At 46.8% G+C, this 16,847-nt stretch overlaps 1 protein-coding gene across 5 annotated transcripts in view; it reads right to left on the bottom strand.

Moving 5' to 3' along the window:
* BDH1 (3-hydroxybutyrate dehydrogenase, type 1) overlaps positions 1 to 16,847 on the bottom strand; it is a 34,148-nt gene that overhangs the window by 12,316 nt on the left and 4,985 nt on the right. For 3 of the 5 annotated variants that reach the window (XM_006753374.2, XM_006753375.2, XM_006753378.2), the window contains exons 2-4: positions 9,438 to 9,564; positions 4,979 to 5,051; positions 3,896 to 4,006 (exon numbers count right to left, since the gene is read on the bottom strand). In XM_006753374.2, coding sequence (XP_006753437.1) covers positions 3,896 to 4,006; positions 4,979 to 5,051; positions 9,438 to 9,520 — 267 coding nt within the window. In that variant the 5' untranslated portion in view covers positions 9,521 to 9,564. The other 2 variants (XM_006753377.2, XM_006753376.2) reach the window with 2 other exon arrangements.

Below are 16,847 nucleotides of genomic sequence, written 5' to 3'. Positions count from 1 at the left end.
ATGACACGGCAGGTGCTCCATCTACCTGTACAGAGGGGTAGCCAAGCCTGCAGTTTCTGCTGCCGTTTCACAGAGGGTTCCAGAAAAGAATTCCCCGGGGACGCCACCTTCGAGTCCAGAGGCTGGAGGGGCTGGTGCCACAGACACCTCTCTTTTCCACACACAGCACACAGGCACCAGGAAAACATGACTTGTTTTCATGCAGTTTTCACATCGAGGCCCTCAAATGCCCCTCGAGCTGAGCCCAAGCACTCCGTGTCTCTGAGGGGTAGCTGACATCAACTTCCAATAGGATAGATTCCAGCTGAGGATGCACGAGAGATACCTGCGTGTCCTTTCCTCTTCCCGGGATCTTTCAGTAACTCCTGGACCCCACACCCCTGGCCTCTCCCCATGCTTCTGGCCAGCATGGAACCAATGCTCCCGTGTCCTCGGGGAACCCCCTCACCTCGGTCAGGGGGTCCATGTGAACTTAGGTTGGCAGCTTGGCAGCTAAGAGCTTTCTCTCAAAGGAAGCTGGGGGTCATCTCATAGCCCACGGCTTCAGGCTCAGCATTCAGGCCCCCAGGAGGGAAGCCCCACCTTCCTACCTTCACCTGACAGACCTCCTCAGGAGTCCACACTCATCTCTAAGCAGCCTGCACACCCTGCTCCTGACAGCCACCTCCATGGGGAAGGGGACCGTTGTTTTGCCCCAGCTGTTCAAAGGAAACCTTTCCCAACGGCCCTCGGTCTGCAGGCGGCAGACGAGGTGGCCCGTCCCCATCCTCAGGCCAAGGCCGCACTGCCTGGGCCACAACGCGTCCCTGGCTCCACATCTGTCTGCTGCTCAGAGACGAGCTTTCGGTCCTGCTGTGTTGGTCCCTTTGTGAAGGGGCAGTGCCTTCTGTCACTATCCCTTTAAACTTCATCAGTAAGCTATGTTTTCCACACCTGGATGAAATTCCAGGCAAGTCTTACAGTGTTTCCAATCATTCTCAGATAATAGAGAGACTCTTTGTTTTGGCACAAAGAGTTCAGTTCGGTCTGCTCATCAAGTAACTCCAGCCCAGCTTGGGTTGAAAACCCAAACCCTCCCTCAAACTTGTATCCAGTTTAGAGCCGGCCCTGCCGCAGGCCTGATGGAGTGTGGGAAGCCCGTGTGGGACACCAGGCAGCAGGGGCAGAGGTTGTCTTTCTCGCTGTGTTCTAGCTGCTCCTCCTCTCTTATTCCTTAATCTCAGGTCCTCCCAGGGTTGGATGCAGAGGCTGACAAGTGTCCCTCACTCTAGCCTTGTGAGGGTGGTGCCCTGGCTGGCCCTCCCTCCCTGGGGCACTTTTGTGGGTTCCGAGAAGATCCCTCCCCTGGAGACTCCCATGCCCTTCCTTCCTCCTACTGTGCATCTTCTCCCTCAGCCAGGGCTGCCGGGAGCCACCCCTCTGGTCAGGTCACATGACCCTCTCGGAGTTTCACTGGGCAGGTGCCCTTAAGATGATTCTAGGCGCTCTCCCATTATCCACATCAGGTTCAGGCAACAGTGTCCTGCCCAGGCAGAAGGACAGCCCTTCCCCTGGGCAGCTCTCCTGCACTGCTTCCAGACGAGCCACTCCGGCCTCTTTCTTGGGCCTTGCAAACATGAACACGCCATTCTGTGGCCTCAGATGCCAGGGCAGAGATGGTAAGCTCTCCAAGGAGTTCTCTGAAACCAACTTCATTTTACTTGAGACCAGATGGAAAATACCACAGCACACTATCAACTCTGTCCAACCCCTCCACCTCCTCCACCTCAATGTATTACAGCGTGAGACAGCTGATGGGCTAATCCTGGCAGGAAGGTTTCACAGTCTCCCAGCATTTGTTGTTAGTGCTCTAGCACCTCAAGGCCGGGTGTAAGGACGCTCAGCACTTGTTACCTGTGAGCATCTTGTCGCATGTCTGAGAAACACTGTGACGAGAGAAGCAAGCCTAGGGCGCTGTACTAGTTACAGGAGAAGCAGCAGGAGGAGCTAGCAGAGAAGATGGAGAGAAAGGTGTCCACGAAGTCAAGAAACAAAGTGTTACAAACAAGAGTCGTATGGTCAAGTCTGCTGACGGGTTGAGAATGGCCTGGTCTGAGAAGTGACCGATGGATCTGGCATCCTTGACAAAAGCTGCGCCAGAGGCATTCAGGGCCCCTCCTGCTCTGGTCCTGCCTTCCTTTCCCAGCTCATCTCCTCTTCTTCCACGAGTTCCACGAGGGCACTGGGCTTCAGCCACGTCAGATGACTGGCAGTGTCTGGCTATGTCGCCTCCATCCATCACAGGAAACTCCTGTCTATCCTTCCAGATGGCGATGAGATGCCACCTTGGCCCGTCGAGCCTTCCTTCTGATACCAGAGAGAGGCAGGAAAAGAAGATGGGGGTGAATGTGGTCAAGGGTGTGTTCAGTTTTAAAGAGGGAAGGAAGCCCTCACCAGGAAGGTGACATTGGGAGGAAGTGAGGGAGCAAGTCTTGAAGAAATCTGGGGAAGAGGAGGCAGCCACGCCAAAGCAAGGAGGGTGTGTACTTGGTGTGTTAAACAGCAGGAGCCTCTGTGGCTGCAGCCTCCTGAGTAAGGAAGAGGAGTGTGAGGTGAGAGTGGCAGGGGCGGGGGGCGTCAGGAGAGGAATATAAGGTTTTGTATCAGAGGAGGAGCCCAGAAATAAACCCTCACATGATTTCTTTTACAAGGACCATTCAATGCAGGAAAGGACAGTCTTTTCAGAAATGGTGCTGGGGAAACTGGATATCCACATGCAAAAGAATAAAGTTGGACCTTTACCTAACACCATATACAGAAATTAACTCAAAAGGGATCAAGGACCTAAATGTAAGACATAAAACTCTTAGAAGAAAACAGCACAAAAGCTTCATGACATTGGATTTGGCAATGATTTCTTGGATATGACACCAAAAGCATTGGCAACAAAAGAAAATAGGCAAACGGGACTTAGTAAAATTTTTAAAATTTTGTACATCAAAAGACACTACCCTCCGCGTAAAAAGACAATACCCAGAATGGGAGAAAATGTTTGCAAATAATATAACTGATAAGGAATTAATAACCAGAATATAGAGAGAACTCCTAGAACTCAACAACAACAACAAAAAACAACCCAATTCTAAAACGGGCAAAGGGCTTGAATAGACATTTCTCCAAAGGGGATAGTATGAATGACAAATGAGCACATGAAAAGATGCTCAACATCACCGATCATTAGGGAAATGCAAATCAAAACTACAGTGAAACATCACCTCACACATGTTAGGATAGCTACCAACTAAAAACAGAAAACAAGTATTGGCAAGGATGTGGAGAAATCAGAACCCTTGTGCAGTGTTGACGGGAGGTAAACAGTACAGCTGCTGTGGAAAACAGTTTGACAATTCCTCAAAAAGTTAAAAATAGAATTACCACATGATTTGAGTAATTCTACGTCTGGATATATGCCCCCAAAGAATTGAAAACAGTATCTTGAAGAGATATTTGCACACCCATGTTCACAGTAGTATTATTCACAGTAGCTAAAATGTGGGAGCAACCCAAATGTCCATCAGCAAATGAATGGATAAGTAAAGTGTAATATATACATACAAATGCAATGTTATTCAGCCTTAAAAAAGAAATTTTGTAAGATGTTACAACATGGACAAACCTTGAAGACTTTACGCTAAGTGAAATAAGCCAGTTACAAAAAGACAAATACTGTATGATTCTACTTATATTGAGGTACTTAGACGATGTGAATATATGTAATATCACTGAACAGTACACTTAAAATGGTTAAGGTGGTAAATTTTATGTTATGTGTATTTTACTGCAATTAAAAATAACAACGTACAAAACAATGACTATGCGTGAAGGACAATGGTGACAATGATGACCCATCTCTTACCTTCAACAAGCAGCCCGCAAACACAAGGAAGCCTTTTGAATGCAGATGCTTGGCCAAGGAGAACCCAAATCCAGAGTCGCAGCCTGTGACCAGGACGGCTTTGCTGCCAACCTATTTTAGAAGTTTAGACCCCACGTTAGGAACCAGGATCCTGAGTGCAGAGTGACCCGTCCTCCTCTGGGCAGTAACAAAAAGTGCTTCCGGAGTGGACCGTGCCTAGGCCTCCCTGGCTGGTGTTTTCCATCAGGAGACGCACCATCGTCTAGTGGGAAAAGCTTGGACTCAGAATCAGGAGACCAGGTTCTAACCCAGACTCTGCCACCAACTAATAATGTTGCTTGAGGTCCCCTTTCTGGACCTCGGTTTTCTCACCTGCAATCACCATTATCACAATCATCATATCATCTTCGTCATTACTTACCATGTGCAAGCACTGTGCATGCATGATTACTACATGGAGTTATTATTAGAACTGGTACAGAAGGCAGTCAATTGATATTTTTCTCTCTTAATTCTCATAATAATTACATATAGTAATCATGATAATTATATCATGCTACGAATGAGGAAACAGATATTTTTTAAATGCCCAACATACTAAGTGATAGAAATGGAATTGAAACCAGGCCTGTTGGATTCTAGAGTCTAAACTCTTAACCTCTAAAGCTCATTTGAAGGGAGGTTTGGGGGGCGGGGGTAGGGGGCGAAGTGTAGGTTAAGAATGTGAGTAAGTGGCTATAAGAGTCCAAGAAGCTCTGAAGCCTGGTACTCAGAAGGTAGCTCAGGGCCCAGGGGGCCCAAAGGGTCCAGAGGGAAGGGCTGTGACCACCCAGCTGGTTCCCAGGTAACCGGGCTGCCACTCACCGGGTTCACTGCATCAGAAAGCTCATTTGAAGGGAGGTTTGGGGGGCGGGGGTAGGGGGCGAAGTGTAGGTTAAGAATGTGAGTAAGTGGCTATAAGAGTCCAAGAAGCTCTGAAGCCTGGTACTCAGAAGGTAGCTCAGGGCCCAGGGGGCCCAAAGGGTCCAGAGGGAAGGGCTGTGACCACCCAGCTGGTTCCCAGGTAACCGGGCTGCCACTCACCGGGTTCACTGCATCAGAGTAAGTGCGACGACCCACAGGGACGAAGGAGGCAGGGTGAAACAGCAGTGTGCGCCTGCGAGAGAAGACGAAACCATGAGCACAGGCTGTGGACACACCCAGACCTTGTTCCTGGGGCAGAAGCAACTCCGAGTACCCTCAGCCACCAGTGAGCAGCACTGACTGTCCCCCCACCGGAACCCCTGGGGACATCCTACTGGTACTGCTGAGAAAGAGGTCCTCTCTCCCCCAGGGTTGCTGGGCTGGTAGGAAGTGGGCTGTCAGTTGCAGTGACCATTTTTGGCACTGTGTAGGAAGAACTTTCAGGTGATACGGCTTTGCTAACAAAGCCTTCTGCAAATTCCACCCCTTAGCCCTTGGGTTTTATGCTGCTTCCTGATAGTCTTTTTAAAAATTCTTTATTGTTTAAAGTATTACAGATGTCTCCTTTTCCCCCATTGAGTTTTTTTTTAACTTAACTTTTTATTTTGAAATAATTATAGATTCACATGCAGTTAAAAAAAATAGACAAAAATGCCCTGTACCTTTCACCCAATTGCCCCTAATGAAACTTGCAAAACCACAGTACAATATCACAACCAGGATATTTACAGTGATGCAGTGAAAATACAAAACATTTCCATCACACAAGGATCTCTCCTGGAACCCTGTTATAGCCACAGCCACTTCCCTCCCACCCCACATCCTCTTTAACCACTACTCTGCTCTCCAACTCTATAATTTTGTCATATCAAGAATGATATAAGTGGAATTTTACTCTATTTAACCTTTTGGGGTTGCTTTTCTATTTACTTTTTATTTTTTATTTAATTTATTGGGGTGACATTGGTTAATAACATTCTATAGGTTCCAGCCCTGGCCGGTGTGATTCGGTTGGTTGGGTATCATACTGTGCACGGAAGGATTAGCAGTTCAATTCCCTGTCAGGCACATGCCCAGGTTTCGGGCTAGATTGTCAGTGCGGGGTGTGCAGAAGGCAGGCAATCAATGTTTTCCTCCCACATTGGTGTTTCTCTCTCCCTTTCTATAAATCAATAAAGAATTATATAGGTTGCAGGTGTACAATTCTATAACATATCACCTGTATATTGTATTATGTGTTCACCACCCCAAGTCAAGTTTCCTTCCATCACCATTTATCATCTCTTTACTCTCCCACCTCCCCCTTTCCCTCCGGTAATCACTACACTGTTGTCTATGAAGTTTTTTGTTTGTTTGCTTAATCCCTTCACTTTTTCACCCATTCCCCCTCCCCCCTCTCCTCTGACAGCTGTCAGTCTGTTCTCTGTATCTATGAGTCTGTTTCTATTTTGTTTTTTAATTTATTTTTTTCATTAGGTTTCACATAAGTGAAAGCACATGGTATTTGTCTTTATTTGACTGGCTTATTTCACTTAGCTTAATACTCTCCAGATCCATCTACTCTGTCTCAAAGGTAAGATTTCCTTCTTTTCTACAGCTGAATAGCATATCACCACAATAAGGTGATATCTCATTGTGGTTTTAATTTGCATTTCTCTGATGATTAGCGTCATTGAGCTAATCATTTCATATGTCTATTGGCCTTCTATATGTCCTCTTTGGAGAAATGTCTATTCAGGTTCTTTGTCCACTTCTTTATTTTATTTTAATTTATTGATTTGAGAGAGAGAGGAAAGAAGGGAGAGAGAAACATCTATTTGTTGTTCAAATTATTTATGCATACATTGGTTGATTCTTGTATGTGCCCTGACTGGGAATTAAACCTCCAACCTTGGGGTATCTCTGTCAACCTCCACTCCTGGGCCATAACCCACCTGGGCTATAATGGGACAGCAAACATGTCCCATCCAACCTCCTGGGTTCTCTGGTCCTCGACCTTCTCATTTCTAACGGCCTACTCCTCCTCTTCTCCTCTACATCCTAGACCAGTGATGGCGAACCTTTTGAGCTCGGTGTGTCAGCATTTTGAAAAACCCTAACTTAACTCTGTTGCCGTGTCACATATAGAAATCTTTTGATATTTGCAACCATAGTAAAACAAAGACTTACATTTTTGATATTTATTTTATATATTTAAATGCCATTTAACAAAGAAAAATCAACCAAAAAATGAGTTCGCGTGTCATCTCTGACACGCGTGTCATATGTTCACCATCACTGGCTTAGACAGATGTGTGTACTGGGTGACTGCTGCTCTGAGGCACATGGGAAGATACACATGGGAAGGGATAGGTGCTGGTCTGTTCAGGCATCTCAACAGGGAGTTCAGGTTAGATGGACATCATACAGGTGGGAGACCTGGGTGCTAAGTGGGGAGATGAGCAAGGAAAAAACATGTAGATGGAATAAGAAGTCAGTGTGGGGGAGAGCAGGTATTAGGGTGGCATGGTGCCCCTAGGGATAATATACTAACTTGGTCAGTATGAATAGAGAGGGAAGACTTAGGAACAGGAGGCCTGCTGTGAGAGATACTGACCGCCCCATGGCTGGAGGTATAAGGCTGTAAAGTCACTTGTTAAGGTTTTATCACAGGATCCACCCACAGGTGGGGACAGGATTATGAGGCCAACTGCGATTCAAGCAAAATGATGAGGCCCAAGATTTTCCCAACCCAAAGACCTCCTGTCTGATCCAGGCAATGACCTCTTCCATCCTCCTCACACAACTGGGTCTCCTTCCCGGACCTCTGCTGACACCTTTGCCCTGAGGACAGCTAATGCCCTCTGACTCAGCTCTATCCCAGACCACCCTGTCCCCAGTTCCTCGCCTAACCAGTTATTTCTACGATCCTTCCAGAAGATTCAGAATCTCCCCATGACAGCCCTTCTTTCCCCTCAAATGAGCCAGAAGCTTGACTAATACCTCACTTCCCTTTCATTTGAGGACAAAACCTTTGTAAAAATATTTAACTTCCTTTGGGATTATTTCGTCCTCTATAAAAACCTCCAGATATCTTTAAAAGCACGCTTGAGACAGATTTTTGCCATAGAAATCAATGACTCACTGAAAAAAATAGTTGCAGGAAGGCAGGTGCGCCTTCCCTCTTCAGTGAGCTGTCACCTCTGCTGGAAGGGCCATTTTAACTCTACTTTTAACGTGTCCTCTGGTAGTTGAAGCCCCATCTCCAACCAAGCTGCTGTCTTCGGGGGAAACGCTTTTAAGCAAATGCTGCTATAAGCCTAAATGCAGTTCTTCCAAACATATTTATTGGCATAAGAAATACCCATCCATATTCCAGCTGCTGGAACTTGGAATTTAACCTAACACTTACTTTCATTCCTCTTAAATATAAAGACAAAAGGTATTATGTTTCCTGGCTCTGGCTGCCACAGAGGAAAATGAAGTAGCAACGTGCACTGAATCCCCTTGGGAAGGGCAATCCCAGAGCTCTCAACGAAGAGCTGCTTGTTTCATCTGCACGTAGCTTCTCTAAACACAGAGCAGTTCAGTGAAGTCTCAGCACAGTTTAGTTAGCTGCTTCATGTGTAAGGTTTGAAAAGAGGAGTCACCCAGGTGATCAAGGCAGTAAGACACATCAGTGCCGTGCGCCTCCCGATGCGATGCACTGAGAAGACGCACCTCACCTGGGTGGCACCTTCCAAACATGAACACCTGAATCCAAACACGAGGACATCACACAAACCCCAACTGGGAGACATTCTTCCAAAGTGTCAAGGTCAAGAATGACAAAGACTCAGGAACTGCCCCCAATGGGAAGAGAGGAAGGAGACATGACAACCGAAGGCACTGTGGGCCCTGGTTTGTACCCTGGACCAGGAAAGGTCCATCCCTGGGCCATCTGACAAAACTTGAATCCGGTGTGTAGGTCTGTTAACAGGTATCAGCGGTAATTTCCTGGTTTTCATGATTGCACTATGGTTGTTGTCACACAAACCCCAACTGGGAGACATTCTTCCAAAGTGTCAAGGTCAAGAATGACAAAGACTCAGGAACTGCCCCTGATGGGAAGAGAGGAAGGCGACATGACAACCGAAGGCACTGCGGGCCCTGGTTTGTACCCTGGACCAGGGAAGGTCCATACCCTGGGCCATCTGACAAAACTTGAATCCAGTGTGTAGGTCTGTTAACACGTATTAGTGGTAATTTCCTGATTTTCATGACTGCACTATGGTTTTGTAAGATGTTAACATTCAGGGAAGTTAGGTGAAGAGGATAGAGAAGCCCTTTGTACTACTTGGGCAACTTTTGTATCAGTTATTTCCAAATAAGAGAGTAAAAAATCTGATGGAAGATATTCTTCTGTGCCCTGTGTGCCCTGGGAAGGTCTCTGTCTTCTGAGGACACCTTTGAGTTTCCTTTGCTGGTCGAAGGTGGGCGCTGAGTGTCACTTTGAGAGTCAGGCCTTAGGACCACCTGCATCATCCAAGTGTGAAGAACTCCTTCTGCTTTGCCCAGAGAGTGTGGCACTCAAGGCCACCTCTACCCTTCAGTCTCTTACCTTGTTCCATTTTCTCTGTTAGAGAAACTCAGGGTTTTCCCGGGGAGCTTTGACAGGGGCCTGGAGACGCGGGCGGTCAGCATTGTGGCCACAAGAGGTAGAATGACGGGCCTCCTCCTGGCGGGTTCTGAAACACAAAACACACCCTCAGCATTGCCTTGTTGTCTGCAGAGGTTTAGGCAGGAGTGGACACTTTTCTTCCAGGTTGTGAAAGCCAGACTGAGCCCTGCACCTAGGCAGACCTCTCCTGCACCTTCCTCTCAAGCTGTTGCCTCACGTGATAGTAAGTGAGGAGGAGGGGACGTCTAGAAATCTGGGTCCTGCTTCTGGCTGCACCACCAAGCCTGGACCAGTCACGAGGAGGGTGGACCAGGCCTGTGATCCTCAAACCAGGCTGTGCAGCCAGTACTGGGGGACCCAAGGACCTATCCTCTCAGAGGTTCCCACTCCATGAGCCTCATTCTCCATCCGTGTTCCCCATTTCCAGCAAATCACCCATCTGTGTGACCCAAGACACCAACCTTCTCTCTCAAGTTGCCCACATGCCTTCTAGGTAGCTTTTCCAACCACACAGGAACTGGCTCTGAGGCTAAATCATCAGTAACTCATTATAGCATGGGGACTGGAGTTATTAAATGAGACACGCTTTAACCAACCTAAATTAAAACACACACACACACACACACACACACACACAGTCTCTCCCACCACCCTATCACCCCCTTTCAAGGTTAAATCAACCTGACTGCAACAGGGCCCAGTAGATTTAGTATCTCCTTAAGGTCCCTCAGCACGTGACTATTTGTGGATTATTAAGTGTGGATGAGGGTGTAGATTGTTTGCCTTCCTGTTCCGGTCAATTGTGATAATAATTCCTCCTGGCCTCAGGGGAGGAAGGGAGGATGGGAGGGAGTGAAGCGAAGCAACCACAGTGGAGAGACGTTGCTCTTTTCCGGGTGAGCTGCCCCAGCTTCTCCTTTGCACACCTGCCTGGAGTTGGTTATATACTGTTCATACCAGTACCAGCTTTTGCCTGGAAGGCAGCTCCTCCCCTGCCCTTTGCTGTCACCCAGACTTAACTGGGCCAACAGGTCTGTAATAGGTTCACTAACTAGCCAACCACTGCAAGTTCACTGCAGGCAACAGGTGGAGGTTTAATCTGTTTAATCCTCAGGGAAGAAAAACAAACAGGGATCTCTAGTCTCGGTTTCCCCACCCGCTCCTACTCACCACACCCCATTGCCAGCACTGCAGTCAAATTATGTGACTTCCTCACCTAAAAGTCTCCTTCCCATGCCTGTTGAAACACCCTCTGCTTCCCTTCCTAACCTTGTCTGGTACCGCCCTCCGCTGTGCTCTCTGCACTGTAACCACACTGACCTTCTGGAAGCCTCTGGCGTATGCCAAGCTCTTTGCTGCCTCAGGGACCTGGCCCTTGTTCTTCCTCAGTCCAGATGGCTGAGTCCTTCTGACCCTTCAGACTTCACAGAGGATGTCCCCTAATCCCCCATGCAACACACAGAGGTTCTCTCTATAAGATCACTCTTCAATCCAAAAGTACCTTGTTTCACTACTTTCTCTTCCCCTTTTAGGTCATAAGCTTGGTGAGTCCATGCACCTTGTCCATCTTGTTCTCCACTGAACTCCCAACCCCCAAAATGTCTACAAGAAACCTGACACCAAGGAGGCCCTCAGTGAATCTCTACTGAGTCGGGAGAAGCTGTGTGCTCACAGACCCCACTCTCCTCAGTCCATGGAAGACCCATGCCCATGATGCCCAAGCCAGACTCCGATCCTTTAACTGGGTGACCCAGCTGGCCGAGCACACACCTCCTCTTACCAGAACTGGAGTCTGAGGTCACCACCACTGGGTGATTTCAAATCCAATTGTCTGTAATTAAAGCCCTTTCCATCCCTCAGGCTCAGTACTTGTGGCTTTGAATTTTATTTTCCTTAGAGTCAGCAATATCTAAAAGTGCTGCGAGAATCAAAATATTTTAAAGTACACAAAAGTCTCCCACCTTGGAAAATGTACTGTTCACAATATTGTGTCTTATATGCAAAATGGCAGGCTTATAGATCTTTTTCTTCTTCTTACATTTCTTAAACGTGTTGCTATTTTCACTCCAAACACAATGCTGTAGGCAATGGGATTCCCACATACTCTTTGGGGTTCTTTGTCATCTTAATGCAGCGGTTCTCAACCTGTGGGTCACAACCCCTTTGGGGGTCGAACGACCCTTTCACAGGGGTCGCCTAAGACCATCGGAAAACACATATAATTACATATTGTTTTTGTGATTAATCACTATGCTTTAATTATGTTCAATTTGTAACAATGAAAATACATCCTGCATATCAGATATTTACATTACGATTCATAACAGTAGCAAAATTAGTTATGAAGTAGCAACGATAATAATTTTATGGTTGGGGGTCACCACAACATGAGGAACTGTATTAAAGGGGCGCGGCATTGGAAGATTGAGAACCACTGTCTTAATGCCTTGTGCTGGGCTTTATTCTCTGTAAATATTAAGTTCTCAAACTTGAAATAACACTCACTTGCCTTTTGGTTTAGAATCAGAAGTGGTTATGGGAGGTAGTTGCTGAAGAATGGCAGAGCAGCTGTTGGGGTTGGGAGGCAGTCTCCTTAGCCTTGAACTCAATTAGCTACCCCAGGGAGACTTGGCACAGGGGGCTTGACTCCCAGCAACCAAGTTTATAAGATATTATTTCAAAATGCTCACATATCAATCTATAATCTGGGTGAAACGTACCTAACACTAAGAACATCTGGGTCTGCTCTCAAGGGCACCTCCTTTCCATGTGCAATGCATAGCCCATGGGTAACCTGTGGAAAGCATGAGGATCCAACATGCATCCTTGTCCTGATGCTGACTCCCTTGGTGCGCTCTGACAGGGTTAAGGTGTCCCTGCAAGGGACAGACATTCCCAGTACTGACATCCTCAGAAGAGGTGGGACATCATCAAGAAACAGGAACATGGGAGGCAGCAGGCCTTGGGCAGGAAATAGAAGTCACTTGTTTCTGGACATGAAGTCTAGATGCGCCTTGGCACTACCAAGTGGGAAGGGAAGGCCCTGTCCCACTGGAGGGGCAAGCTGGGTTTAGGCAGGGAACCATCCTATGTAGGGACCCCACACTAAGGACCGTCAGACGAGCAAGCTGTGTGAGACTCCCATGTCTGGCAAAGGCAGCCTCTCTTCTACTTGACTGCTTTGTTTGCCAGTATAGTGTCTTAAAAGGCAATGTAACTGGGCAACTACATGATGCTTGAACTCATAATACAAATAGTTTTCACTTACTATCTTTTTAAAAAATATATATATTTTATTGATTTTTTTACAGAGAGGGAGAGGGATAGAGAGTTTGAAACATCGATGAGAGAGAAACATCGATCAGCTGCCTCCTACACACCCCCAGCTGGGGATGTGCCTGCAACTAAGGTACATGCCCTTGACCGGAATCGAACCTGGAGGCCAAAGCTCTATCCACTGAGCCAAACCGGTCAGGGCTTCACTTACTATCTTAAGCCTACCCAGATTGCCTTTGTTAACTGCCTGGACACTGTGGGTATTTGAGTTTGAGGTCCCTCACTAGATAGATGTATATTATCCTTTGGCTATTTCCCTTCTGATTACTTATTATAATCTTGCCTAAAAGTTCCAGCTCAACTCAGCTATGCATGCTAACTGCACAGTTAATGGGGCTTCCTTGAGGCTGTTACAGAATTTACCAGGCGACTGAAAAATACACAGGCATTACTCGGAGATCCAGGATAAGCCCACTTATTTTCAGATGTACTAGTACAGTGACTCAGGGGGTCAGTTCTCCAAATCCTGAGTGAGTGAATATGGAGGAAGCTTTCCTTTTATACCCTTTGGTTTCTTTTTTTTCTGTTTCCTAACTCCCAGGCTTTTGTGGTGGGCCCCTCCCAGACAGTTAGAATGGGGAAGTTAGATTGTATCTAAATGCCTGGTCTGGGGGGTGCCAGTGACCCCCCCCCCCCCAGCTAAGCTGTTACATTCTTTGTTTATGGCCCCTTTGTAAAATGGGAGATTTCTGGGAAACAGGTTCTGCCAGACAGGACAAGTATCAATGGAGTTAATTATCCGCTAGCAAGCCTGTGCCTTACAAGGCAGTTTACTGGTACAGGTTCAGATTGCTAGCCTCCCCCCATCCCCCTCCCTCAAAAAAAATGTCTTATATTCCCCATCAAGGCCACACAAAAGGCAACCTGACAAGTTTTAAAGCCCTCGTTCAAAAAAGATGCTTGTTAATCCTTAGAAAAATAACTATTGTGGAACAAAAGTCTAAAAGCACTATCTAGGAACATCAAACAATATAGTGGACATTGTTCTCACTACCATTTTATCATAAATACTGTGGTGACTCTTATGTACCTGTGTTTAACATAGAGCCTAGTTAGGCAAACCTAACACAGCCACTTGGATTAGTCTGAGAGACACTCTAGTCACCAGATTAGACTTATTAGCAGGTAATGGCCAGTTCTCCCCAGAGACCACTTCACAAACACCCTCTGCAGTGGTCTCTCCTGCTCCCTGATCCCTGGGCTCTTAGACCTGCCTTTCACCCACATGCAGCTGTAGTTGGACAGTGAGACCTCCTCCCAGGTATGAGGTACTGGGTCGGGAAGAGACACCGACCCAAGATGAGCCCATCACTCTGTCCCCTGGAACTGTGACAGAATGCAAATCAGCCTCTGAAGGGCAGGGACATGTGATCTGGCTGCTGGAGTGGAGAAGGGGGCAGTAATGCCACAGAGATACAGAGATGGACAAAGCCAATCTGCAGAGAAAGAGAGAAGAGCCAGGCACAGGGGTCCATGAAAAGAGGAGAGAGAGAGAGAGAGAGAGAGAGAGAGAGAGAGAGAGAGAGAGAAAATAGAGCTTCCTTCAGCTGGTGGATCCTGAGAAAGAAAATACCAACTAAGAAGGGCTCCGGGAGGCTAACTGGGCTCAAAGAGACCCTTCCCCGGCAGAAACGTGTATACTCGTTTTCACAAAATGTTCTTTTTCAGTCGTCGACAAGTATACTAAGAAAATATGGTAAAAAAATATGGTTTATAGGAAGACGAGTTACAAACTGTTTTCATAACCAGCATCAAAAATACTATATAGAACCAAAATAAAAAAATTAGTCTGAAAAAGAAACGTTTTTAACAAAAAAATTGTTGGGGAAGGGGTTAAACACCCACACACACACACACACACACACACACCCCACACCAAAAACAGAGCCTAGTAGCCATTTCTACACAGGGGCCTCTCATCCAAGCTGCAGATTAGGGAGAAGCCTGAACTGAACTACCTGCCTCTGAGCCAGCCCTTATAAAGGAGTTTCTGGAATCCTATTTCAACCAATAGGACTGAGGCTTTCCCTGTCCAATTGGAGCTGCTCAGTATTAGCCATCAGCATCTTCACCAACCAATCAGAGCTGCTCCATTCTAACCAATCAGGGCTTCTTGGACCAATCAACCAGAGAATTTGGAGTCCTCATTTGCATTAGGTCAGACCAATCAGGGCCCGGGATCGGGGACTTCTGTCTATATAAGTCAGCTCCCCCTTGGCTCTGGAAGCATACGCTCCCTTTCCACTGAAGTCAAAAAGACTGCCTCTCCTCAGCTGAGGCTGAAACACTGACATGTTTAGCCAGAGCACAGTAGAGCTGCCACACCAGAGAGGGGCTGGCCCCAGGGCTGCCTCACTCCAGGGCCTCCTAACAGCTGTACTGCTTCATAATTGAGGGATATCACAATCGAGCTGCTTGCACTGAATAAAGTTTCTTTCTTCACCCCACCCCAAACTTGGTGTTGAATTGATGCCAACCAACGGTTGACAGATCTGCCTATGAGGCCCTGGTGCACTCCTGCCCTCCAGCTCTGTACATGCTGGTTAAGCAGCTTAAAGTTTCTGTTACTTGCAGCCGAAACGATATTGGCTAAAACACACTGAAAGCAGGTTCTTTCTCGGATCATTATTATTAATTTTTAAATTTGCTCCATATTCTGAGAATGCCACGATGTAGATCTTATAATGACAACAGGAACATGGGCCTTCCCGTCTGTACTTCTTGATTTGTTACCTGAGGGAACCGGATCCAGTTACTCAATAGTTGTTAGCCAAAAGACAACTCTAAGATGATTTGATGAAAAGGAATAAACTTTATTGCAAGCCAGCAAGCAAGGATTGGGGGTTCACTTCCCAAAGTGGCATGTCCCCAGATAAGGGATCAGATTCACCTTTATTCAGGGAAATCATGAATAAAATTCTATGTACAGGTGGGAACATTCCTGCGCATGAGCAGTTGGAAAACATGCCTATACATACATTACATATCAAAGACTGGTGGAAAATCTCCGCCCCAGGCAGGAGAGTTTAATATTATAATGAGGACATAATGAAGTGGTCAGAGTCTAAAAGTAGAGCCTACTCTGACTTGCTGGCAAATTAAATGTAGGATGTGAAAGAAGAAAGAATCAAAGATATTTTCAAGATTTTGGTGCAGATGAGTCCAAGTGACATTAGTCCAACTGACAGATGAAGGGGCCACTCAATTCATAAGTACTTACCACGTTTCAAATCTGAGTATACAAGCTGGGAATTCTGATCCTCACTGGCCCCTCCAAATTCTATCCTCAACTAGACTTTTCTCACCTACTCATTATACCCTTTGCTACACCCCTACCAAGCCCAGTACTTTCCAATTTCCAGGCCTTGCTCATCCCATACCAAATCTGACTTCTTCATCTGACCAAGTCCTAAGTGATTCAAATTGACACCTTCAAGATGTCTTTCCTGATCCCCTAAATAAAAATAATAATAAAAAATAATCTCTCCCCAAATTAGCATTTCACGCCTTCCTTCTGTGCCTCCGTAACAGCACTTGCCTAGGGAGGGTAATATGTAATATATTTCTGTTTACAACCATCCACAGCCCCCCTCTAACCAGTAGACCCCAGTGGACTAAGAGTGCCCCCACAGATAGGACTCACGTGTTGTATCATCGATTTCTGGTCCTACAGAATATCTACTCTGGTGCTTGACAGGAAGCAGGCGCTCTATGGAAGTGTGTTGAGAGAGAATATGAAAGCCACACACATTTCAAAGGTCCGCTTCCCCCGCAGCAGCCCGGGGTACACGCCTTATGCAGGGGCGGGATCAAACGCTTGGGCGGAAAGTACATTTGCTACGTCATAAAGGATCCCGGCAGCGGAGGATTAGAGGCGGCCCTCCGGCCTGTGCCCACGCAGGGTTAGACGGTGACTCCGCATCAGCTGACTGTTCAGATTTTGGCAGACCCGCTGGAAAACGTGCAGAGCTCCAGGACGCGCGCAGCGTCGGCCCCTCCCCCGACAGGGACGCG

This window comes from Myotis davidii, unplaced genomic scaffold (assembly GCF_000327345.1).
Source record: "Myotis davidii unplaced genomic scaffold, ASM32734v1 scaffold571, whole genome shotgun sequence".
Lineage (NCBI taxonomy): Eukaryota > Metazoa > Chordata > Mammalia > Chiroptera > Vespertilionidae > Myotis > Myotis davidii.
This window is presented reverse-complemented; position numbering and strand designations above follow the sequence as displayed.